The sequence below is a fragment of the Castanea sativa genome, chromosome 4, assembly GCF_040712315.1.
Source record: "Castanea sativa cultivar Marrone di Chiusa Pesio chromosome 4, ASM4071231v1".
Lineage (NCBI taxonomy): Eukaryota > Viridiplantae > Streptophyta > Magnoliopsida > Fagales > Fagaceae > Castanea > Castanea sativa.
The window spans coordinates 14,091,964-14,119,079 of NC_134016.1; the positions used below are offsets into that span (position 1 = coordinate 14,091,964).

General features: G+C 32.2%; 2 protein-coding genes and 1 non-coding gene across 4 annotated transcripts; all 3 read left to right on the forward strand.

Moving 5' to 3' along the window:
* The first annotated feature begins 10,859 nt into the window (after window positions 1-10,859).
* Window positions 10,860-18,058, forward strand: LOC142631892 (ras-related protein RABC1-like). Of its 2 annotated transcripts, none has more exons than XM_075806238.1 (7): window positions 10,860-10,969; window positions 11,448-11,617; window positions 12,311-12,379; window positions 14,351-14,416; window positions 16,986-17,107; window positions 17,383-17,511; window positions 17,673-18,058. In XM_075806238.1, exons 2-7 carry the CDS (start codon window positions 11,482-11,484, stop codon window positions 17,778-17,780), a joined length of 630 nt encoding a protein of 209 aa, XP_075662353.1. In that variant the 5' UTR covers window positions 10,860-10,969; window positions 11,448-11,481; the 3' UTR covers window positions 17,781-18,058. The 2 variants fall into 2 exon arrangements, with proteins under 2 accessions (XP_075662353.1, XP_075662352.1); XM_075806237.1 differs by having other exon boundaries at window positions 10,864-10,969; window positions 11,415-11,617.
* A 1,770-nt stretch (window positions 18,059-19,828) lies between these two features.
* On the forward strand, window positions 19,829-25,490 carry LOC142630883 (uncharacterized). The gene is made up of 3 exons (XM_075804939.1): window positions 19,829-20,274; window positions 24,913-25,051; window positions 25,139-25,490. Exons 1-3 carry the CDS (start codon window positions 19,861-19,863, stop codon window positions 25,321-25,323), a joined length of 738 nt encoding a protein of 245 aa, XP_075661054.1. The 5' UTR covers window positions 19,829-19,860; the 3' UTR covers window positions 25,324-25,490.
* LOC142633179 (U6 spliceosomal RNA) lies at window positions 22,063-22,163 on the forward strand. The gene has a single exon (XR_012843822.1). It is a non-coding gene; the product is annotated as a U6 spliceosomal RNA (small nuclear RNA).
* Window positions 25,491-27,116: the final 1,626 nt, after the last annotated feature.

Here is a 27,116-nt window from a genome sequence, read left to right on the forward strand (position 1 = left end):
AAGCCGAGGTAGGAGAAAGACTGGTTAACATCCACAGGCAATATTCTAGAAGACCCTATAGGTAAGGGTAATCATGGTACATGTGGAAGATAAGAAGAAGGATAGTGAAATATCGAAGATAAAGTTGTTACCACCACCCCGCATTGAATGCTCTGCAACTACTTCTTTGGCCGCATTAATGGAGAAATCATACATGAGCATCAGAGTTTAGCCTGATACCTGCCTCCAAAGACTTCAGGGGAGGTGGATGGAACAAGTATCTAAAAAAGCAATTGAACCTTTACGTGGAGGATGAGGAGAAGAAGATGGATGACATAAAAGGAAGAAAGGACCTTCAGGAGAAGGGAGAGAGAAAAATAGATATTGTATACATCAAAATCTATAATTGTAATCTATCTTTGGAAGAGATCAAGGGAGATAACCAAATTCATCCTCGGCTTATGTCCGAGGACGAATTCTGTCATATAAACTTTTCCTTGTGTGTAGTGTTTGAGTCGAACCCATCATTTTTGTTATCCAATATTCCTATAACCTAGATTACAAGCTCATTCTCTACAAATTTTATTGTATTGGGCTTTTGGGCCTATTCCCTTCTCACTATTGGGTTTGGGCTTAAATTGTGACCCTACAAGATCCAACCCTTATATATAATACATGAAATTGTACAAAGGGAACAGCTAGCAAGTGCACGTAACAACATTAAAGTTATCTATAATACATTGCATCAAGGAGCACCTTCTAACTGAATTGCTGGAATATTGTTTAAGCTTTATTAATGTGGTTAGCCTATTATATTCAACTAGTATATAATTTAATACAACAATGAAAAAAAAATTGCATTTTATTATTTCAGTGATACTATTGGTTTTGTTTTATTTATTTATTTATTAATCATGAGTTTATTCATGTTTAAAAGGCTTAGTTAAGTCTAAATTCATATTTAAATATTAAACATGAATGGATATCATTTAATAAAACAATGAAAGAAAAATATTACATTTTATTATTTAAGTGATACTATTGGTTTTGTTTTTTTATTTTTTTATTAATCATGAGTTTATTCATGTTTAAAAGGCTTAGTTAAGTCTAAATTCATATTATTAATCAGAAAATTTCATTAACAAAACTTAGCATTATGTAATTTTTTTACAATTGCATGGATATACTTAAAAATTACAATTAAGATGCATAGTATAATTCTTATATATATAATGTAAATACTATTGATAAATAGTCATTCTTATATTTTTTTAAGTCTTTAAAAAATGTTGTAAGGATATTATTAGGTAGATTTATTCATGTTTAAAAGACTTAATTAAGTCTAAATTTATATTATTAACCAGAAAATTTTGATTAAAAAAAACTTTGCATTATGCAATTTTTTTACAATTGCATGGATATATTGAAAATACATATTAAGATGTATAGTATAATTCTTATATATATAATTTAAATACTATTGATAACTGCACGGAAATGGTTAATTGTAGTGATACTATTGGTCAATTTCTTTTTTGTCTTTTTGGGTTTATCACAAAGAGGATAGAATTAGATAAAACATTAAAAATATATATTGCATTTAACTACAAATTTTTTATAATCACAAGGATAAGATTGATTACACTTTGAATTTTCCACAATCTATAATCATTGATTTTGGCAAACCATTAAGGAAATCATAATTGTAAAACTTTTGCAAAGCTTAACAAATAATTAACAATGGAATAGAATATTGCATCTTATTATTTAAGTGATGCTATAATCAGAGTAAAAAAATACAATAAAAGAGACTTAAAGAAGCCTATGAACCAACTTAAACATTTCAAGGTCGATTGAGCATCTTTTGCACATCACTACAAATTCTTCATAATTGTAAGGATAAGGTTCATCTTGGTTCCAATGTCCCATTCCAACTTTGTGGCATACTTGAAAGTTTGGAATTTTATACATGTCAATTCCTACAGTAAGTAGTCGAAGCATTTTTCGGCATTTGACAAGCCAATGCTTCCCATGTTCATCATTTAAAATTTCCAAAAGGTTATCAATGCCTTCATTATTTGACTCACAAAGTAGCTTGATTCCATAAATATAAGGTGAAATAAAATTGCTACATGGAAGAGTTTTTTCAATTATGTTTTTTTCCTACAACGACTTTTTCATTTAAAAAATATTGGTAGCTTCCCACTATCAATAGCGCATAAGGATTTTCTGCTTCATAACATGAAAATATTAAGCTTTTTTCTTTGTCATGTAGTAGAGCTAGATGATTGAAATACGGAGTCAGCTCAATTTGTTGGAGGACTAATTTCTTTTCTGTTAACTTCTTGAAGCGTTTGCAACTAATTAAGACAAATGAAAAAATTAAATTAATAGACTGAATTATTTCTATACAAGGAAATGAATAAGTAGATACAAATTGAAGAAAAAGTTTTTTTACCTTAACTTAATGTATCCTAAGAGTGTTGCCAAATATTTGCCCACTTTCGAAAAGATTTCAACCCATATGTCATTAGGAAGGTTTTTTAACGTTTTCATATTGTTGTTTTTTTGAAATAGTATTATAACATTTCATCTACTATTTATAATAAAATCATTTTTTAAGGTTCAGAGTATAATATTAAATAACAATACATAATAATCACATGTTTAAGAATTATGAAATGATTATACATAAATTTGATGATATGAAATGGTTCAATTCATATAGAATTTTGTATTGCAATTGGTTCTTAATGAATTTCATTGTTTCTATCCGTTAATATTAATACTTTACAGTTAATGTTAGTGGTTAATTAGGTTCATTGAATTGCTGTTTTAGTCCCCTAACGATTCACAGTATTAAAAAGTGGACAATGATTCGAATCCCAAGAATATAATACAAACTAGTTCAATGAATCACAAAAATGAAAATCAATGTAAAACATAAAGGAATTGAATTTGCTTAGAAGGAAGGGAAAAAGTCATAACATAGAGAAGAAAATTGATCAAACTTATTTATAATTACTTATTGAACCGTATAATAAGAAGAATCCAGAAACAACTATAAAAATAGATTTAGAATTAGGTCACTGCTTTCTTCAAATTTATATTCAAATATTGGTAAATTATTAAAGAGTGACATGAATGTGGTTCATTTAAATCACTTAACATATTATGTATTCAATTTTAATTAGTACATATCTAGTCATTATTAGTTTACTCATGGATGTTTATGTGTGATCTTATTATTATATGTTTAAAGTGACAAAAAAATTAAAAAAAAAAAAAAAAAAAAAAGAGTTGTTATCATGTGATATGGTGAAACCACCCATCGAATTTGACTCTTGTCATAATTTATAGTTTGGTAAAAAAAATTATCAAAGACTTGTGGGGTTAATGTTCAATGTGACATGAATTATCAATTGATATGATATAATTCTTGTCATGTATAAGTCAGTATAACCTTGTTAGTTTCTGTTCAAATTGACAAAAATGAAATGAAAGAAAATAAGAAATCTAGCTTTTTACAATGCAACGTGGCAAACCTAATTAACTACTTTGTAACTATGTCATGGTCTAACTAAAAACATAACTACGAAAAAAATGGTGGAGTTATTACGTGATTTGTAATGTTATAGTCCAACATGAAATAGAAAATAAAAATAAATAAATAAATAAACTGAAAAAAGTTGTTTAGTTACCCACGTGATTTAAGGTTATCAGCAAATATAACAAATTAAGTTACTGTTACCTTTTTATTAATTAAATATTTAAATACAATATGATTGTAATATATAATATTTACTTTATAGTGATTATTTTTTATCATTAGACCAAGATATTAATGAATTAAAATTATTTATTTATTTAATCGGAGCTTTCATGCACTAAGAAAATAATTTTTTTGAACATAGATCTTTTCTACAATTTTTTTAAAAAATAATTGAATGGTTACAACTTAGTTTGTTGGTAACAAAGTTTCCAATATTATAACAATCTCCTGTGAGGGAAAAAAGCACAGCAAATAAGGACATAAACTGTGAAAACATAAACGACTTTTGTCAAGACAATAAGCTCTTTACAGCATATACTATTACGCAATCAGGGGAAACCTGATTAACATAGACAAACAAAAAAACTTTTATATTGAAATATGAAATAGGAAATAAACATGTAACATCAATCATAGGCAAACAAAAAAACTTTTATAATTAAAGAATAAAAATTGTTCACAAAAAGGACGGAAACAATAGGCAAATGAAAGAAATGAGTAGTCAAACCTTAAGAATGATTGGAATTCGTTTTGTAGACCATAAACTAGGACCATTAAAATTCTGAGTTTCCTTGCAAAAACAGAAAATAAACATGTAACATCAATGACAGGAAAACAAAAAAAATTTATAATTAAATAATAACAATTATTCACAAAAACAAACGAAAGTATAGGCAGATGAAAGAAAGAAGTAATCAAACCTTAGGAAGCATAAACTAGGACCATTAAAATCGTGAGTACAATCCAATTCTATCGAAAACATCTTCTAATATAATATACAGAAATGCCTAAATACATACATCATTGATACTGAGAGATTCTTATCAAATTCCATAGCATTCATTGAACAACAAGGGAGCTATATATGAAAGTCATTATTGGAGAAGGGGAGATGGACCTTGAAATACACAGGTGTGGGGAGATGAACCTTGAAATACGCAGGTGTGGGAAAAAAAAAGCACACCGGAATTACAACTGATCCACTGAAATTTAGACAAATGGAACCACTTGAATCTTGACACATGAAATAAAATTAGGATTCTAATTTAGAATTGCAATTGGAGTTTCTCTTTGCTTCACCTATTTTATATATATAGATTTATAAATTCTTAATCCAAAAGTTACTTTGCCAAATTCTTAGTTACAAAACTCTAAAACCAAAACAGGATGGAAACAGACTAAACAAAATTTTGTTCAAATGGATATGAATATGGTATAATTCTTAATAAAATTTCTCTCATCATCAAAAGTGAAATTTATCAAAAGATATATATGAAAATGTTACCTTTGTTAGAGGACCAAAATTTGACTCCTTACAATCGCTCTAAAAACAGGTTTGCATGGTTTGATGTTGAAGGCCATAAAAAATTTGATTGCATCTTTCTCATCACCAATTGGTTTTGAGGTAGAATGACAAAGTTCACGGTCCGACAAATGATATCGGAGCCAAGGTCATGGGTTCAAGTCACGGGAGTGTCATTATGAGAGAGGGATTGTTGGGGGACAATAATTTGACTTCCTACAACCATTCTAAAAATAGGCTGACCACCCCTAGCCAATTGCACCTTTATAGGTTTTTTGCTACTCAAATTCTGCAATAATACAACGACCTTAGCATAAATTCATAAACTCAATAAAAACACTATATTAGACATGATTTATCACCCACATAATTTACTATACTTAAATCTCTAACCAACCACTCAAATTAAGTGAAGAAGACAAGAAAACCTATAATTTCATAAGCATGGACATAGTGGCGGCTCCAGGAATATTTTCTAGAGTGCTCATTAAAAAACTTAAATTATACAAAATTTAATTAAAAGAGAACTTCATATATTGATCTAAAAATAAAAAAACGCACACACGCAAATACATAAAGTCTTACAATTTCTTTCTACAAATTTTTTTATTTTGAAATTTTTGCATGATAGGCTCATTACCAATGTTGCAAGTCACATCTCTATCAAAATTTTAGTTAGATATATATATATTTTTTTTTTGGTAAGGACCGAATATATTGTTAAGGGGACTAAATTTTAAGAATAAAGTTTTACTACAAATTTAATTGTACCCTAAAACTACAACTCTCATTAAATAAATTAAAATGACCACATATTTTGAAAATCTAATTGCTGAATTGCATGTTCTTTATATTCTTAAAACGCATGTCAAATTTCATGTTAATTGTATGTTATTTACTTTTGATTCATAAATTTATTTTTTATATATAATTTTATACTGCAAAAACTTGAAATTTAAAGATTTGATTAATGACATAACTATTAATCTTTCATTTTCTTGAATTTTTGCAAGTATGAAGGATATAAAAAGAAAATGTAATATATTTGTGGATTTGTCAAAATTCACGTATAATAAAATAAAAATATTCAATAGAGTTATAGTTTGAGTTTACAATCAAGTTTGTTACCAAATTTTGTCCAAAATTAAATTATGTTAGGCCTAAAAAAAATATAGGATGGTCACAAATATTTTTTAAAGATTAAAAAATTATAAATTTTTAAAATTTATATATAATAATTTTTTTTCAGGTCAGGTTGATCCTATGGCCACCCTGAACTGAACCTAAAGCCGCCAGTGCATGGACAAGAGCTACAAATATTGCATCAAATTTGTACTGCACAAACATATTCTCATGTGTCAAATCTCTACATTCATATTAGAATTCAATATCTTTGGGTTGATAATTGTGGACATTGCAGAGTTTCTCTTTGAAAACTCAACCCTTTGCCCTTCTTGAAAATGTGAGTCTTGAATTTTTTGATAGAGTAAGTGTGGGTGAGTGTGAAAAGGTGAATTTTGATAGAGTAAGTGTGGAAGAGACCTAGGATTTTTGTCTATTAAATTCTAGCTCCCCCCTTAAAGTTTTTGTTTTTACCCAAACACACGGTAAGGGAGAGAGAGAAAGAGATGAGAAAAATCCCAACTGGAGAGAGAGAGAGAGAGAGAGAGAGAGAGAGAGAGCTTTTGTTGATTAATGAAGAAATTAATTCCTCACAATTAAAGGCCTAGATTATATGATTTTCCGTGAAAAAATATGGGAAATCAAAATCTCAAAACCCAAATAATAATTCTAACAGATTCTTAAAAAAAAAAAAAAAGATAAATACTTGAATTAGAGTTTTTCTAAATCTTCGTCCCCCTTTCTCTCTCACCTTTTGATTTGTTTCTGTAGAAATTATTGGTTCCTCTGGGTGGACCACTGATGCGGTCCTCCCTGCTCCTACCAACTAATAGGAGTACGACAACTGTCCATTTTTTTTTTATTCAACTCCACCTCAGTACTAACCCATTACTTACCCATTGCCTTAACTCTTGTTGGCAACTAAAACCATGGTTAAGACTAAAACAAACTCAACAAGACAGCAACCCAAACCTTCACCGTGTACACTTCTAAGTTCTAACCCAAGTTCTAACTCAGCAACCCAAACCTTCTCACCCAAATCTTTCTTCAAAACTTTGGGACATTAATTTCACAATTTTGTAGCAGCAACAACAACATTCAAATGCAAAACCATGAAACCCAACATTACAAATTTGAAAAAACTTAAAACATCTTTATGCCCTGTTAAGATCGAATGGGCATGAATCTTAAAACTAAAACCCAAAATTCCCATGACCACCAAATCCGATACCAAAACTGATCGAAGCTTGTGGGCTTTGGGTCCAATCTTTGCTTCTTGGCAAAGATGCTAGTTGAGAGAGATTTCGACCTTGTAGCGAATGAAAAGAATCACACCGACTTCATCGAGAACCTGAGCAAAAGCAACAGCCTCTTCGTTCGATCTAGCGATGCCCATGCTCTCTCACGCTTGGGGAAGTTACATTTGATGATAATTTTGGCTTGATTGAATGGGCCAAATACTGAAATTATTTAAAGTTGGTATTGAATGTCCAACACAATGATGAAGAGGGTTGGATCTGTGCTTAAAATTGTAGTGAGGGACTGAGGGTTGTATCTATGCCACCAGTGCATCAAACTACTCTTGTTGTGTATATGCACACACCCAAGTGTGTAAAAGTTTGTATGTGTGACATCTTTGAATTGAAGTTCACTAGGTGAGTCTAGCTAGGTTTCCTTCTTTTGGTCTCTACTTTCGTGTACTGAATCATTGTGGGTCTTACAAACCATAGAAGAAACAATATTTATGTTCCATTTAAACTCATAGTAATTTAAAATTTGTTTTTTATTTTACAAAAAAGAAGAAAGGCTTATGGATGTTCTGTTAACTGTTGGGTTTAATCAGTCCAACCCATAAATTTTGACATTACTGATACTTGTGTAGTTTGTTTATATTAATTTAAATATTATATAATTTGGGTTTCCAACATGCTTATGGATACGTATGCTAGCATCTTGTGAAATTGTTGTTTTGGGTTTGCTCTTGAAAATGTTCTTGGGACTGAGACATTGCAAATGGCTTTAACGGTGCTTGTGAATTACTATGAACTTTGTAAATTTAATGAAACAAGGATCCGGCTTTTCTAAAGCTGTGGCAGAAGTTTTTGGTTCATTGGACAAGGCTATCATAGAATCCCGTTACACGGATTTTGTGTTCAATACCAATTTGAATCTCATCATCATCTTCTTGGGAAAAGTCTATCTTGTTCATGGAACTGCATTTATCCCAGTGCACACAAGGACAATAATTTTTTTTTGTTCTTCACTTTGCTTTGTCGCAATTACAAAAATAGACATCCACATTTGGAAGACAATGCAAGCACGAGAAGCATATACTTTCACCAAATGTTGAGTTAGAACTTGGGTTAGAACTTAGAAGTGTACAAGGTGAGGTTAGGGTTGCTGTCTTGCTGACTTTGTTTTAGTCTTAACCATGGTTTTAGTTGCTAACAAGAGTTAAGGTAATGGGTAAGTAATGGGTTAGTGCTGAGGTGGAGCCGAATAAATAAAAAAAAGGACAGTTGTCGTACACCTATTAGCTGGCAGGAGCAAGGAGGACCACATCAGTGGTCCACCCGGAGGAACCAATAATTTCTCCTGTTTTTGCGCCTCTTCTCTTGACTTGACCGTACAAAACTATGAAAAAGCCCATACATGTCATGTCCATCGTCTTTCACCCCTCATCGACAACTATGATGTTCTCGCTCTTTTTGGGTCTCCCTCTCCTTGCAAGACTCCCTCACTTCTTCAAACAGTGCGTTTGAAAATGAAACGCACTGTTTGGACTCACTAAAATAGTCTTGAACAAACCAAAAACACTATGCCTAAGGCTATTCGCTCTTTTTATGTGGTTACTAGTGTTGGTAGCACGTGCAAGATACGTGCTAACTCTTGAGAAAGAAAATTAAGATAAAATTTATATTTGAAGAAGTATGAAACTGTATACATGAAAAATGTATGCTATACAAAGTTAATCTCATTAGTATAAAAATTATATATGATCACACACAAAGTTAGGGTGGCTATTTAATATTTAAATATCTATTTTACTATAAGCTTCTTAGTATTTATTTGCTAAAGGTAATATTCCCTCACTAAAAACTTTTAATTAAGAATGATAATGAATATCATCATCTTCCGACAATAAGCAACTAAGTTTTGTTAAGACATTGTCACAATATTTAAATTTTTGTAATGAATGATGTCATATGCTATAAAAATGATCAATAGTATTTAAATTATATATAGGAATTATATATATTATGCATCTTATTGTATATCTCTAATTGTATCTATGCATATGCATGGGGTTACAAGCTAGTATTGCATAATAGGTTAAGTTTAGAGAAAATCCAATTAGATTTTAATTGGATTCTCAATTTTGCGTCACGTGTCTCATTTAATTTTTAATTTTTTGCCAAGTGAATTATTGAGTGTAAAAATCGAAGAGTCCAAATCCAATTAGATTCTAAATTGGATTTCAATTGGAATCTAATTTTCCGTCATATATCCATCTAAGTTTTTATTTTTATGGCAAGTGAATTATTGGATGTAAAAACTAAAGAGTCTAAAACCAATTAAATTCTAAATCATATATATATATATATATATATATATATATATATATATATATAATGAGAAACCATTACATATACTAAAAATGTATGGTTTAAAAAAAGTGTAAACTAGTACCATGTATAATTTGAACATCTTCTAAAAAAAAGTATAATTTGAACTATATAATTGTAATTGTTTTTAATTGTACTCATACATATGCATGAGGCTACACCTAATTGTTATAACTATCAAATTATTAAAAATTAAAAAAGCTTCTATTTGGTACAAATATATAATTTATAAGCAAACAAATTTTTAAGTTGATTAATGAAATTTTTTTTTAAATGTAATTTTTTTTCCAAGTATATAGATACTTTTATTAAACTTAAATTTTTCAAGAAAAATATGTCATTGAAAATTAGCTAATCCAAATTTATGATTGGATAAAATCCAGCTTAATTTTATCATTAGTGTAAAGCCTCATTTTTTAGATAAAAATATAATTTTATTTAGAACTTGCTTTTTAAACAAAATATACCCCTGGAAATTTCACTTTGGTTGGGTGTTTCACTCAATACATGATATTAATAATAGAAAAATTAAACTTTCACCCCTTTACAATATTTTTCAAACTATTAATTTGCCCAATTGAAGCCCTAATTTAATTTTTATTTTTCTTTAAACCCTTACAATCTAAATTTAAGTGTTTTTCTTTTTCTTTTTTTGAGAAGGAAGACAAACTAATATTATTAGCTAGAATCGGTGAAAAGAACAGAATAAAGGTGAAGAGGTCATTCTCTATCTACATTAACAAACCTCTAACATATTTAGTATATTTAGCTAGGTTATGAGAAACCTTATTACCACTACTGTAAGTACGAGAAAAAGAAATACATGCGTTCGTAACTAAGGTAGATGAAAAGTGTGAATACGCATTGATATTATTATTTTTATAGAAAAAAGTTGACTTTGGAGTCCGGAGTACTTGAAATTGAGGACAACTGGTTGGGCAAAGCCGGTGGATAACCCGGAAATTCAACTGAAATTCCATTTATACCCCCGTATTTTTGGTTTTTTACTTTTATTACCAGCAGTTTATTTCTTCTCCTGTAGGGGTAATATAATAATATACCTTTCTATTCCTCTCAAACAAACAAAACGTGCCATTCTCTCCTGAAACTGAAGGATCTCTCTCTCTCTCTCTCTCTCAGATTTTTTTGGTTTCTTCATATTTCCAGGTATTACAAATTCATCTTTGCCTGTATTTATTCATGTATCTACGTATGTATATATGTGGGATCTTCGTTATCAAAAAAGTGTAGCGTGCTGCATTGAATTATTGAACAATACATGTGTAGATTTGATTCCTTGAAATTGTGTTTTTATGTTTATCTTTTTTTAAGTGATTGATGCAATTTTGAATGTTTTGATGCTATAACTTTGATGGGTATTTATGAATATATGTGAACTTTGATTCCCATTGTTTTTTTTCTTTTTTTTTTTTAGCAATATGAGTGTGTTGGAGTTTTACCAATACTTTAACGTATACCCATTACTGATTTAGGTTTGGTTTAGCTTGTTCATGATTTTAATATTTGTATCAATGTTATTGTTCAATTGGGTTGTGGATACAAATTTGTTTATGTTTGTGTATCAATGTTATGTAATTGGGTTTTTGATTAGGTACACACCATTGCTGGTTGGTTGTGTTTTTAGGAAAGAAATTGGTGGTTATATCAGTTGAGCTTCAATGGGTTCGTCTTCGAATCAGCCGGAGTTTGATTACTTGTTCAAGTTGTTGATGATTGGGGACTCTGGGGTTGGGAAGAGTAGTCTCCTTTTGAGTTTTACGTCCGATGACTTTGAAGATCTATCGCCCACAATTGGTGAGTGTTTCTACTCATATGCACTAGCCAAGGTTTCAAATTTGATATTTTCAAAATGTATGCTCATTTATTGGAATGGAACAAGAATATATGTCATTTTGATGCGTAAATAGAACTAATGTATTCTTTTGCTTTATTGTTTTGGTGTGAACAATCATGAAATGTTAAACAACTAATGCAAATAGTTTGTATAGGTTTGGTTGGATGATAGTTTTGGTTTACTTGGGCCTCTAATGATGAAAGTTTTGATTAAAATTTATAATTAGTTCCTTCTGCTACATGTATAATTGACAAAAGACAACACAGAGCACTTCTTCTTTCTAATGCATAAATAAAATTTTTTCAGCACAAATTAAGTTGAACTGGAATAATGTGCCCCAATATCATCAATTTTAGCACTTTTTATAATAATTTCGATTTTGATCAATACAAATGGACTGTGTTTGACAGAGTATCCAGTTTTCTATTGATTGGAATTGAATACATCATGGTTAATGGTCCAAAATTTAATCATCAAACCCCATTTTTTTTTCTCAATTCTCAGCTAATAATTTCTGCTTATGTGAGAATATTACTATTACATCATGTTATCTTATGACTATCAAAATCATTATTGTAAAAAAATCCAGTTAGTTTGATGATTGCTTCTACTTTATGTCTTCGTTTATGAGTGTTCTATGCTTTCTTATTCAGGTGTCGATTTCAAGGTGAAATATGTTGATGCTGGTGGAAAGAAACTGAAGCTTGCAATCTGGGATACAGGTAAGTCCAAAGCTGTGATGTGCATTTCTATTTGTCTTTCTATTTATTTATTTTGCTAAGACCAAGGATTTAGTTTATGTTACACAAGCACACGCATGTCTGTGTGTATTCACATGTGCGTATGCCGTATGGTTGAGCAGTTGTGTTTACAATTTAGTCAAGTACCCCAACCTGAGTTCAGTTTCTGCCAACCCTGGTTGATCCTGTTGTACAGCAATGAATTAAAATGCGTTTGCCACATGGCTAACTTTGTACTCTGTGAAGACATAAATATAAGGGTAAACTATGTATATGGTCCCTATCTTTTACATCATATTTCAATTTAGTCTCTAATCTTTCAATTGTGTCAATTTGGTCCCTAACCTTTTAGTGTCGTGTCAATTTAGTCCCTGTCATTATCTCTTGGATGGAAAAGTCTAACGTGTCAAACGGCCTAAATAATATAAAAAAAATTTGCCACATCATTTGCCACCTGTCAAATCTAAATAAATAAAAAACACAAATCAGATCTTTGCTTATTTTGTTTGATAGAAGTTATTGAACCCAAAAAAAAAAAAAAAAACCCTCAATAAGTGAGGGCTAAAAGAATCAGAGGTTACCTTAAGAGTTTTCACAAAAGAGTCAAATTGGAGAACTAGATATGGTGAACGAAACTGGGGCTCTCTATCTCCTTCTACCCAAAAATCTGCACAATTAAAAGGAAATCTTAAAGGTGAACGAAAAGGAAAACAAAAATATAAAATTTTTGTTAATAAAGGGTCGACCAAAAAAAAATATGGCAATGTACATGTCTTCCAACCGACCGAGGAGATGATAAATGATTCTTTTTGGAATTTTATGAATTTATGGCTAATTAGAAGGCACTCCTTAGCTAGATATGCAAGATGTATTGTGGACGAGGTTGTATGGTTGGAGGATATACCTCCACCTGCACTACAAGCACTGTATGATGATTCTCAGCGTACTTAATAAAATTAAGATTTCGAGCTCAAAAAAAAAAAAAGCATTTTAGAAGAGTATTGATCTTGGCCCAAGTAAATGTTAAAGCTGGTAAAGCTCCATAATTTCTGCCGTACACAAATCACAACTAAGACCAAACTTAGGATTACCAAAAAATTTTAAATCATCTCCTTGTAGTGTCTCACCTTTCTCTACAGAGGACCAAAATGTGAAGAACTCGTGACTTAGGGATTTGTTTTTGTTTTCTTTTTTTTTTTGTTAATAGACGTGAGTTAGGGATTTTGATCCCAAAAGTTACTCACTTTCACTTATTTGTTGTTTTTTTTTTTTAATTTAAAATTATGCTAACAAGTTAATCCAGTTGGCAGTTGATGTGGGAATTATTTATTTATTTATTTAAACCATTTGACACGTTAAACTTTTTCATCTAAAAGATAACGGCAGGGACTAAATTAACACAGTATTGAAAGGTTAGGGACCAAATTGATACAATCGAAAGGCGAAGGACTAAATTGAAATATAATGTAAAGGACAGGGACTAAATACACAGTTTACCCTAAATATAATGAAAATGAATTGCCAGTTATCAGTTTGTGTATTACGTTGACATTGACATCGGGGGCTGATCATATGGTATACTTTCAGACTCCTTCACATTTTTATCTCCAGATATTATGTGATTTGAATTATCATCTGCATGAACAAGCATCTATTGAGTCTAACTTAAAGCAGATGCAGGTAATTATTAGATCAACTAATTAAAAAAAGGATCATCCTCTTGCATCATTTTTCTTGTCCTTCTAACCAGAGTATTAGTTTCTGGCCTTAAGGTCAGAAATATATAATTGTATTATGCACATCACTATCATCAGAACTCAACTTCTAGTTTCATTACTAATAGGACCACTTAGCTGGTCTGCTAGGTAGGATAAGATATTCTTATTTATGTATTTTTCTTTATACTAGACCTTTTGGAAAGAATTTGGCTCACCACTTTGTTTATTTGCACAGCTGGTCAGGAAAGATTCAGGACATTGACAAGTTCATATTACAGAGGCGCACAAGGGATCATTATGGGTAACTATTACTTTCACCCTAGCTTCTGTATTCTATTCTCACTTCCAACTTTCTTGTGTTAGCTTCATACAGAAAAGTTGCCTGGTAATGGCTCATCAAAAATTAGTGAACAGGATGTTGCATTTAAAACTTAAAAGTTAGACTGCAGTGGCTTCTGTGTATTTGAAAAAAGACTAAAAACGCTATTACTTGTTTACAGTAATCTAAGATTTAAATGCTACAAATTCCCTTAAACTGTGATGTGTCCATGATGTTTTGGTGCCTTGGATAGTGAGGAACTCAACTTCTAGGGACCAACGGTTTGAAGCAACACCTGCATATAAAATTGTAATATGATGTCTAGGCTCCTGAGGGTGTGGCACCACCTTGTTGGATAAAATTATTAAACCAGAAATCCCAAAAATTGTGAAAAGTAGCTTAGCACAGGTCTCAAGACAATCTACTATGTATCAAGGAAGTTTGGGGAGTAGTTGCTTTACCACATGGAAAGAAATTCATGAGGAATTACTCTAAGAAGGTAAAATGTGTGGATGAGGAATGTTAGCAGAGGCAGGAAAGAGATTCCAGAAGATTTAGATCTTAAATCTTGAGTTACATGGGAGTTGTGATTGGTTCCTTAGATCTCACTTTGTGCCAATTGGCTCCACCTTTTCTTATGTTGATTGATGAAGTTGATTTGTCATGGATATATGGTGCTTGATGCTGTTGTGATTATTTAATAGAATAGTGGCTTATTTTAGCTTTTGCTGAAAACTTTTTGCTGAAAGTGTGCTAAAGTATACTTGTACTTTGAAAAAAGTGAAAAAAAAGTAGGAAAAGGTGATAAAAAGTGGGAAAAAGTGGGGTTTTAAAAAGCTATACATGAAAAATAAAAGCTAAAAATTAAAAGCTGAAGCTAATGCCAAACACACTAGTAAACCATGATATTGTGATTATTTTATAGGATAGTGGTTGTCTTAAGAGTGGATGGGTGGACTTTTGAGGGTTCTGAATTTGCTACTCTCTAAATTGAGGCATTGTAAGATCCCTATGTAGGATTTGTTTTCTATTGCCTCCTTGAGTCCAATGGTTAACTTCCCTTGTTCCATTCAGTTGATGGACTCCATGGAGTTGGGTTGTATAGCTTTTATTTTTATTTTTATTTTTTAATTTTTAATTTTTAAAGTAGTTTTTTACTACAAAATTATATTGATTTCTCACACAAATTTGACCATAGATTGATTTTTCTTTTGATGGAGTGTTTAAGATGGATTCTGAAGGGTTGTGCTTGAATCTAAATATGCTTGTGTTAGGAATATGAAAAAATTGTTGTGATCCCTTTAGTTAGGTAGTTAGCTAGTTGGTTGAGATTAGGATTAGGATGAGTTAGTTAGGATTTGAGTACATGTAGCTCATTTAACCCATGGCTTAATTCATAGAGCACATGTTGAATTAACTAGCCAATTATCTTGAAGCATGTGGGCCAATGACATTAGAGCTAGTCTCCTATAAATACATGATTGTAATTCAGCATTAGATATGAATGGAAGAATAACCAATTTCTTAGTGCATCTCTCTCTCTCTCTCTCTCTTTTAATCTCTCTATTTCTTTATAAAGGGTGACTACCTCGAATTAAATCAATTTCCTTACAATTCCCATCAATTTCCCTACAATTCATACCCATCCCCGTTAGGAACCTTTAGGTTCCTAACAGCTTGCTGCAAAATTCGGGGAATACAGTTTTTCCTACTGGGGTCACATTTTAGGTGAATTTCATGCAATTTGTGTAAAATTTATGCTGAAACCAAAATTTTCAGATCTATTTGCTAAATTTTACTTCGAGTTCTAAGTTATATTCATGAACTTGTTTTGCTGATTGTTCCAGGAATTGTTGATATAAATAATTCTGTACCCTCATTTCAACAGATAGCCATATTTGGGAATAGAGTAGGAAGAATATGAAGTTTTAAAGAATAATTGAATGATGTTCTAGTTATAGTTGGGTCTGTTACATGGAAATTGAAACACTTAGCTTCATGAATGGAAGCATATTTCCTTAGTCGAGAATCTCGAGATCCTATTGTAGATAGCACAATTTGTCCTTTATATATTGTTCATTGGCAACAATGAGCATATTGTAGATAGCTGAACAATAATGTTCTGTTGGTATACTCCCAGTGTACTTGCAGATATTTTGATTAATAAAGTTTTTATTACCTTAAAAAAAAAACAATGAGCATTCTGCTGTAAACTTAAGATTTCATGTTTTTAATTTTAGTCTTTCCTATCAGTAGATAGTTAAACAGTCCATGCTCATTTTTTTGAACCAGCCTGTTTTAAAAAAATAAAAATTTATATTTGTGATTGCCTCCACTATAACAAAATATGAAATACACAATTAGGGGACAGGTGGAGCCTTGCTCAGCTATCATATTGACATCTCATGATTAAGTGGTGGAAATAGTTTTCTCTTGAAAAGGAAACAATGATCAAGTGATGGCAATACTTTGTTATGAAACAATTTTTTAACGTATAAACCTATCAAAATTACCATTTCTTATTGTTGATCTGGTTTTGTAAGCACAACAGTTTATGATGTAACAAGGCGAGAAACATTTACAAACCTCTCTGAGGTGTGGGCCAAGGAAGTAGACCTCTACTCAACAAACCAAGACTGCATCAAGATGCTTGTTGGAAACAAAGTTGATAAGGTATTTTAACGGAGATTTAGATTCAAGTGTTCTTTATCTTATTTTTACATTTCAAATATTATCTCTCTCAACTTTAGCGTGTGGACCGTGGATGGATATCCCAAACAAGATATGGCAGGAAAAGTAGCCAATGGTCTTTGTATGAAACGGTGGCAGGGAAAAACTACTCCCATACCTGAGCCAAGAAAATATATCACTAAAACGAAAAGAACACTATGAATTTGATGCAACATTTGAGGGTTTCGGTCATATGTGGCTCATTTTTTATTTTCCAGGAAAGCGATAGGGTTGTAACAAAGAAAGAGGGAATAAACTTTGCTAGGGAATATGGATGTCTATTTATCGAATGCAGTGCTAAAACTCGAGTTAATGTACAGCAGTGTTTTGAAGAGCTTGTTTTAAAGGTATGGGTGTCGATAAACTCCTTTTAACTTGGTACTTAGAAAAAAAAAAAAAGTTGCCAAGCTAGTTTATTGTTTAACTTTAGTATATGATTGCGTATATTTACGAATTATCCGGTCAACAAACAAATTACAGCATGAATAATGATTGCAATCATATGCAGATATTGGATACACCTAGCCTCATAGCTGAGGGCTCTAAAGGGGTGAAAAAGAACATCTTTAAAGAGAAGGCACCACAGCCTGATGCATCAACAGGCAGTTGCTGCTGATGCTGATTCAGTGTGTCTCATCCAAATTCCTGGATGTCTAACCAGTACCTTGGTTCCATTCCAAATCATTGAAGATTTTTTATAAAAAAAATTATTATAATTATGTTTGATATTAGTCACAAACACGGGTGGAGCCTTGTGCAATGGATATAATCTTTTGTTGAAGTATATTATGATGTTTAGGCCTGGGAAGAAACGCTGATATGATACAACAATTTGATTCTATATGATTTGTACAAAAATGTCGTAATTTCAGTTGTTGATACTTGTTCCATGTTTCAAGCTGTATGACTTTTTTATTTTTTTTATTCATGTAGAATGTTGGGTACCTCATTTGTACAAAATGTTGGCCAACTTATTGGCAATGCTAACAATATATGTCGAGTGAAAACGAAAGTTACCATTGCAATTGGCGAGAGTGCCATAGCCATATTGGACTATTGCAGTCCCTTGTTTAACCATCCACATTTTCTGATGTTTGAGAGGGCCAAAAATGCAGCTTAATGTATAACAAGCTCATTATATGGTAGAAGTCAGTTTCCAAAGCATAAAATGTTTCAAGAACGTTGCATATTTGACATGCTATCACAAATAAAGTTCATGTTACAAAAAAATTAGCTACTATTTTCTCTGTGCTCCCTCTCGCTCTCTCCATAGACCTATGATTGGCGGCCATTGATCGATGGTTAAGTCGTGGACCCTTTTTCGAAGGACTTTTTAGCTCAAACCAATCGCTTTCCCACATGATTTTTTTTGCATAAATTCCAAAATTTGAAGCTTTTTTTTCCATCCAAACCGTAGAAATTTATTCTCATTTAGGGTATGTGTGCACTTTCATGAATGATGGTTTTGTTGGGAAAATTATTGGAACTACAAGAAATATAGATATTTTTTGCACAAGCCAAACAAAAAATATTTTTTAACTCATTTTTAGGAGAATCAACCTAATAAAATAGTTTATTTTTCAAAATGTGATATACAAAATATGAATTATTTTCAAATATATTTTTCGTTGAAACAAATGAAGTTGCAGAAGATCATATATGTAATGCCAAACCCCACTAGTGAATGATGGTATCCCATATGCATGGGCTAAGTGGCATATAATATTATTCTCTGGGCCTTTGAGTTAGCACAAACTGTGAATTTGCATAAGATCATTGTGGAGGCAATGCAAGCTTGCCCAATGTTGATTGGTATATTTCTACTATGTTGAGTAATGCTGTAGAACTTAGCCATTGTTTTGATTTCTATGCATTTTAGTTGGGTTATGAGATGCAAATTAATAGTGTTCATGCCCTTGCTAAGTTGCTTTTGCAAATAGGTCTTATATCTGTTGTAATAAGTTTCCCCTCCCTTCTTCGGATTTAAAAGAGTTTAGGAAGGATGGAAGAATGTTTGTGGTTTGTATGTTGAATGCAATCATGCATTTTTTTTTATTTATTTATAAAAAAGATGGTAAATAATAGGGCTCATGCAATATATATATATATATATATATATATATATATATATATATATATATATATATATATATATATATTTTTTTTTTCTTTGGTTTGGACTCGTGTCAAAATTAAGACGTATTTTCTTAAAACAATTGTTACAAGTTGGAATGGGGTATCAAACTTTTATTCTGTTCGTTGAGAATACTCATAATACCATTAAGTTACAAAACTCTTTGTATCTTAAATAGATTACTAATTAGATTTTGATTCAACTTTGATATAAGTACGACTCAAACTTTCTTTAAATATTTGGTTCAATTTTTTTTTATGGAATATTTGGTTCAATTTTGATATAAGTTAAATAAAAAATTAAATTAATTCAAAGTTAAATAGACTTTTATTTACATCTAATCCGTCAAGATTTTTTTTTTACCAATCTAAAAAAAATTGATAAATTACTTCACATCACAACTCTCATACCCCCCCCCCCCCCCCAAAAAAAAGCCACTTGTCACTTGGCCTTGCCAACAAAAAATAAAAATAGGAAGGAGTAATGAGAAAAATTAAGAATAAAAAAAAATTAAAAACAATAAAAGCAAGAAGGTTTTAGCACCAAAAGTAACCAAACAAACATGGGTGCATCTAAAGCATCCATTTCCCATCTTCTTCCTTCTTCTTCACTTCGAAACTCCAACAACCTTAACTCAAAAGCTAAACCCATACAAGTAAAGGTACCCATCTCCAAAACCCCATTACAACCCAACACCAATAGGCGCTTGATCCTCTTCTCTCTCCCTTTGATTCCAACTACTTTTCTTCTTTTTACTCCTCCACCTAGTCCTAGTAATAGTAATGCAAACACAGCTCAAAAACCCACTTCTCTAAATTATTCTGCTCTCGCCACCTTTGAACCTGTGAGTCCTGAAGAGAGAGAAGCTAGTGCCACCATTTCTCGCAGAGTTTCAGAAGCTGTGGAGTTGTTGGACAAAGGGAGAGAGTTACAGGCTCAAGGTGACTTTAACCAGGCTCTTCAATATTTTACTCAGGTAATCTTCAGGCCTTCACCTTACTTACACTCTTCGTTTTCGTTTCTGGGTTCTCTTTGGATGCTCAGAATTCAGATAAGAAAAAGGAAACAGTTTGTGGACTCTATTTTTCTGAAAAGATTTTTTTTTATTATTATTTTTTTACAATGAGACCTTTTTGTAGTCTTATACAATTAGCATGATTCAAATTGAGAGTCAAGAATAAACAAATGTTGGCTTTATTATGTTTAAAGCATTGTTTTGAGTTCTAAGAGAAATCAGAAATGTATGTGCTATTGTTCTCCAAATTGTGTGAATTTGTTTAGTGCATGAAAACACTTCTTATCATGGGTGTACTTCAGAAGGTCTTCGTTGGGTCATTGTTCCCTTTTGGTTTTAGTGGTGCTACTGCTGACTATTGGATTACTCCCAAGATGTTACTTAAAAAAATGAACTCTGCCTCTCTGTATTTGCTGCTCCCAAGAGAATGCTTGCTGTAGGTTGATGGCTAACATGAAATTTAGTCACTTTATTATGAATGGATTTAGTACAGATATACGTTGGGTGTCCCCTACTAGCAGCGTGCTGCATTGGAATCCAAGTGCAGTGAAAGTGGGTAAGGATTGCTAGGGCGTTCCTTGTAAACAGTACGATATATTGGCACTAGAGTGTAGTGAAAAATGGGCTAGAGCCTAGAGTTCCCACATTTTGATGGACAGGTGTTGGTGAATAATTGAGTCCATGAGAAAAAAAAAATCATATAGATAGTTAAAATTTAGGGTGTTTAAAGGGGAAACTAATGGAAATAGTAGATATCAAGACTAGGAGGAGAATACATAGTGTGTGCTTGCAGGAAACTAAGTAGGTAAGTGAGAAATTTAGAAAAATTGAATATACACAGTATAAATTATGGAATACATGAAAAGATAAAAAGGAAAATTGGGTAAAGTTAGCCATAGATTGAAGATGATGTGAATCATAAGATAAGAGCAGAATGGATTGAGTCGAGAAACACATCAAAAGTTTTGTGTGGTTGTAGAATACTTATTAAGTAAAACGAAAATTTTTTAAGATTGTTATAAGACCAGTTTTGCTCTATAGTACTGAATATTGAGCTGTTAAGAAGCAACAGATTCATAAATTGAGTGTAGTTAACATGAGAATGTTAAGATATATAAATATAAGAAAAGATAGAGGAATGAGGAAATTTGCTTAGAGGTAGGGGTGGCCCTTATTCATGACAACATAAGGGAGAGTCGTTTGAGATGGATTTGTCCTGTGTAGATGAGAGGGATTAATGCACTAGTGAGGAAGATCAAGTTGTTTCAAGTCTAGTGAATAGGAAAAGGTCCAGGAAGATCTACAATAGTGTTACTAGAAGTAGCAAAAAAATACATGTTAATTAAAGAGGTAATAGATAATATAGATTCAGATAGAGATAACATAGAATGACAAAAAAGTGTACATGTGGCTGATCATGATTAGTTTGTCAAGGATCCATAGCTGAACCCAAATTTTGGTTCAAAAGTTTGGCTGTATCAGTTGAAAAAATTGTGTTTATTTTGACATTCTCTTAAGACCAGATTTATACAAGCAGCATGTTTACTGTGACATTTTGGGTTGAGAGTGAAATGGTGTCTCCATGTGTTTGGAAGAGTCCAATCCATTGTTCCAATCAAGCTACCTGCACTATAGTATAAGAAAGATATGTTCGTTGAAGACAGAGCAACATATGAAACTATTTGATCATAGGTAATTGTAGCTCTGGCATACCTGTTATAAAGCATTTATAAGTTTGGGTATTTTAAAGTTCCTTTGAGGACATCTGATAAAATTGGAACGATACATAGTAGATTGGCATGGCCCCTGCAGATATATGACACATAAATTGAGAAATAGTCCAAATTTTTAAAAGTTCTATATTAAAAAAAAAAAATTAGGAATTTTAAAGGCAGCTCTCACCCCATTTTGCTGACTCTGGTTTTCTTGCGCTGAAATGGAAGCAACTAGCAAGCCACTAGTTCTTTTAAAAATCTATGATGTTGATATTTGTGTGTGCATATACATTCAATATATCTATCAGTTAGCATCATGTTTACAACACAGTAGTTCATAATATAAGTCCAACATCATTATACATCATGTAACATTGTTAAATAACCATTTCATAATATCTATGTTTGTCATTAATATCCAATGATTGTTCATATCAGGATAACCCATTAGCACCAATATTTTAATTGACCCCCATTGTTCCTTTCATTTTTAATTGTGGGATGGGCTGGGGGGATGTTACTGACTTATATAAACTCACCTACTCTCACCCATTACATGGTTCAAGACATCCATGAGTATGTGCAGCATAGTCGATTCGTAGTTTTAATAGATACGGAGAGCATGGTGGAAGTCTTTCCAGTACAAATTTTTAAAGCATTTGATCACCTTCTCTTTCCTGAGAATGACAGTGAGCGCTCAAATCTGATGTCATTATTCAAAAAGCTAGATGTTAATTTTTCTTATGCATTTTCTTCTGGCTGTTTTTGTGTTTTACACTATTTTGTTTCATTTAGTAAGATTCTATTAGTTTTAGTAGAAATAAAAATTAGAAATGGTGGTTGTTAATGTCGTCCAATACAGCATGTATCATTAGGACAATGATGTTGATATGTTACTTCAAGGGTAATCAAATGCAGTATGCAGACAATGACATCTAAAGACCAGGAAAATTTATTTCCTTAAGTAAAGTCAGAAAAAAAATTAGCAAGAAACAGTTTTCCTTTTTGCTATGAACATAATACTTGTGACTTATTGGCTTTTAGTATATGAAAACCACATCTGCCCTACGGAAACCAAAGATTATGTGTAACAGCATGTATACATAGTGCAGCGATTTCCCAAATTTCAATTGAAAGCCATGTTGAAGAAGATTCCTTTTGCCAAGATTCTTGTTAAGTAATTTGTAACAATATTTAAGTTCTCTAGATAGTATGGCATCTACCTTGCAAATAATGTACATAATTAATAAAAAATACCTGTCTATTGCTGGGAAGATTAAATATAAGTACTGGTGTGAAAAGCAGATTAGCACATAGCTATACTTGGTTTGATGACATTTCTTCAATATTTTGATATTGTAGTATGTTAAAATTTATAACAAAGTAACTAATAAGTACTTCCTCAGAAATGCCACTTATTTTCGTAAGAACGATTAAGTAAGTATTTGTAAAGTTGGGTATGAATCTTTATGACTGGATAATGAAACGCTGTTGACATTCTATGTGAAACAATATCAAACATGTCCCTGGAAATTGGATGATAAATTTCCTCAGGGGTGAGTTAGAAAGTTGTACACTCCAGTTTTCCATGTGGATAGGATCATAATCTATCACCTGTGTCAGTTCTTGATTACGTAGCTCATATAATACATTTTCTTCAGATTTAAATCAGGTCTTTTCTTGGGTTCCATGTTCTTAGCTTTTTGCTATGGTTCTTTGCTTATGCAACTCTTGGTTGCAAGCGCATCTAAAAATTGTAGCTCACCAACTCAAGTCTAAGAGTCCCTATCGTCACACCTTTATGGATTTTTCCACATCTGAATTTGATAGGCTCAAACTGATAGTGCTGCTGACTATTATCACCCAGGCACAGATATAAAACTTTCTGATGTGGCACCTAGAAGTGAATATGGCATCCTTACTGTGTACCAACATGTGCCTTCATTGCTAATTATAAAAGAAGAAAGTTGAAATAGAGCAGATATCGCTTGCGGATTTGTCTTCAATATGTTGGTCTTGCCATGTAATTCAGGGTCTTTGACATAGAAATGCACCACTTAGGGCTTAGGTTCCGTTGGAATTCCATTGTCTTGATGCATCCTTTGAGTTCTCATGGGCTTGTTGATATTGAGAAGCCCAGTCACACATGGTGGCTTGTGCATAATAGCCACAAATTATTTTGTAAAATTAGCCTTTAGGACTAATATTTGAATAATGACACCCTTAGCTCAACCATATCTCTGTAGACCTGAATTATTCATGATTACATGGTATCAATTTTGTTTGATGAAATAATTCTTTTGGGTCTTCTATTCTGTGTCCTGTAGTGGTTCTTTGGAATTGCTTGCTTTAGAGAGGATTTTTACCCAACTATTGGTGTTACACATACAAAGCATGTTAATCTTCATTGTTTGTGGGTCACTTCTCTTGAAACTGTTGAACACCTGTAAACACAACGCTTCTGTTGTGCAAAACTTGTTTGGACACTTAAAAAAGAAACCTTCACTTACCTCAAGATTTGCATAATTAAACTGGTAAAAAATTTTGCCACAAGCCATAATTGTCTTACCATTTAAGCCACTGTACACATGACTGTATGTATCTGTAATAGAGGAATTGCTGATATTAAATTCTAGTGGTTCTGCTGCTGTACACCATTATTTATAGTGCATTGTTATGGTTGATATGTGCTTGTCTTATTAGAATCATATAATTATGACATTAGTAGGTCAAATATGTAGTTTCTGTATGACTAGCCCTTAAAAACTGAGGCAAATCTTAAAAATTGAAGTGTATTGGAAAATTATTTTACTTTACCCCGGTAATTATACAGCAGAGGTGCGAGAATTTTCACAATTGACATCACTTCTATATCTCACTTCAGGTGGTTGAGAAATACAAAGACTTCGCCTTCTCAGACTACGCAAGAGTAGGAAGAGCATTAGCCTTGTACGAGGTTGGTGACAGAGATGAGGCAATTGCAGAAATGGAGGATGTGTCCATATCTCTGAAGGGGTATCCGGGTATTTCTACATTCCTGAAATATGTGAGAAGAAACAATTTTGGTCAATTCTTTTAAGTATTCTAATGTTTGCTGGGTTAATCTGCAGAAGTTCATGCTGCTCTAGCAGCAGCCTTATATGTGGACAAGCATGCTCTACTGTTAGCTGAAAACCAATTCACTATTGCAACTCTACTTGATCCTCACTATACAGATCTCTCATATGTAAAAGAAACAAAGCATTGGCCTCCAAGTTTGGTCAGTTCTTTGCAACACTTCATCAGTCTTTCCTAGGAATCTGTATTATATCCTATACAACTTGTTATCAACTAGGACATACCGTCGTGGCCAACTTTGGGTTCTTTGGTCACTTTTACTAGCAGATGATTATTGATATTGTATTACCCTGATAAATTATTACAGTGAAAAATGGCATATGGGAATTATGCATCTTGCTGAAATGTATGTTCTTTCATTTTCCTCCATTCTTTTGCTTGGTTTGGGGGATGTGGGTGGAGTGTGGTATAAGGTTTTTACTATGCTGGTAGCCAAAGACATTTTTGATTCCTTCTTTTTCGCTTTGCGCTCTTTTTCTTTGTCCAATATTACTTAGTCCATGCCCATAGTTGTCTACCTGCATTTGTTAATAGCACCTTTATAGTTTAATTTAATGTTGAAGTCCAATTAGTACACTACTAGAAGGTTTTCCCTTCTTCAGGCCAATAATGAAAGGAAAAATTTTAGGTAGAAGATTCCTTAACCTAGTCTCTCTTTGATCATTATTCACCATTTTTACCAATTTATAATTCAGCTTATTCCTTTACAATCTTCCAAACAAAAAACAAAACAAAATCTCTCACCTTTTTTTCTTTTTCTTTTTTCCTTTTTCCCAGTTACATATATATTAGGGGGCCCATTGAGCCCAAACATGTTGTAAAGCCTAAACTTGTACTTGCAAATCAAGCAACCTAGTCTTACTTGGATTTGATGACTAAGAACAGGGTTAGATTAGGCTCTCCATAAATATGCTCTGTCGTATAAGTTTAGTATTATTATATCAAAATCCATTTGCTCCTTTTTCACACTTCCTCTCTTTAATTGGGTGGGGAAGGTCGGAATGTGTTGGTTTTCCAATTGTCTTTGTCAATTATTATTATTATTGATAGTCCAATATACTGACGACAAAATGAATTTGATGTCTGATGTTTCAATGCAAAAGCAATTGTTTTCTCTAATTTTGCGTGTGGTAGTGTTGTCAGTTGTCACTAATATGACCATGGCTTCACTAATCCGTGCGTTTCAATATAATCTGTACCTAACTGCTTTTGAATAATGGTAAGTGTAAAATCACTTTTGTATCAAAGTTTTTCATGTATATCTCATACAATGACCAATGCCTGATCAATTCTGGCACTTCATTTATTAGTCCACAATCCAAAAAGTTTGCTTCAAATTGGTCTCTTTTTCATAATTTCCATATGTGTTAAAAGTGTTACTGTGTTGGTAGAGATTAGCTCAGCTAAACCAAGTATTCAAGCTTACGTATCAAACATTATTCATGTAGGAATTGACTGAAAAAAAAAAAAGAAAAAAAAAAGAAAAGAGATAAGAGTGGCATTTCACTTTTGACCCAATCAAAAGGTTGTGACGGCTGTTTGGTACTGTAACATATCCCCACTGTGGTAGTGCCAATTTTCTTCGAACTTTTTTACCCTGTTCTTGGGCAAAAGTAGAGATGGTGTCATTTTGCCGAAAATATGGACCATTGCAATCCTTGAGTGCATGCCTATTCTCAATTCTGAAAAGGTATAAAGAACACTCACAAATTATCATTGACTTGTATGGCCGTTTGTGGGTCCTCCCAAAAAACATTCTTCAGTTTAGTTTGGTATGCCCCGAATTCTGCTCCAAATGGATCAATGTGAAACTATGTGCGCACTGGAATGGCTTGGTAATGGTAATTAACAAAACAAAGCAAATTGACCACTTGTTGTGTGTGTTTGTGTGTATGAGTGGCCGCGCAAGCATGCGTGTGCATCTATACACGGTATCTATACTATTATTTAAGGGACTTTCTCTGTTTAGAT

Coding starts and splice junctions, on each gene's coding strand:
- LOC142631892 (XM_075806238.1), top strand. CDS start 11,482: ATGGGTTCGTCTTCGAATCAGCCGGAGTTTGATTACTTGTTCAAGTTG. Junction 12,380..14,350: donor GCTTGCAATCTGGGATACAG/GTAAGTCCAAAG, acceptor TTATTTGCACAG/CTGGTCAGGAAAGATTCAGG. Junction 17,512..17,672: donor TTGAAGAGCTTGTTTTAAAG/GTATGGGTGTCG, acceptor AATCATATGCAG/ATATTGGATACACCTAGCCT.
- LOC142630883 (XM_075804939.1), top strand. CDS start 19,861: ATGGGTGCATCTAAAGCATCCATTTCCCATCTTCTTCCTTCTTCTTCA. Junction 20,275..24,912: donor CTCTTCAATATTTTACTCAG/GTAATCTTCAGG, acceptor ATCTCACTTCAG/GTGGTTGAGAAATACAAAGA. Junction 25,052..25,138: donor ATCTCTGAAGGGGTATCCGG/GTATTTCTACAT, acceptor GTTAATCTGCAG/AAGTTCATGCTGCTCTAGCA.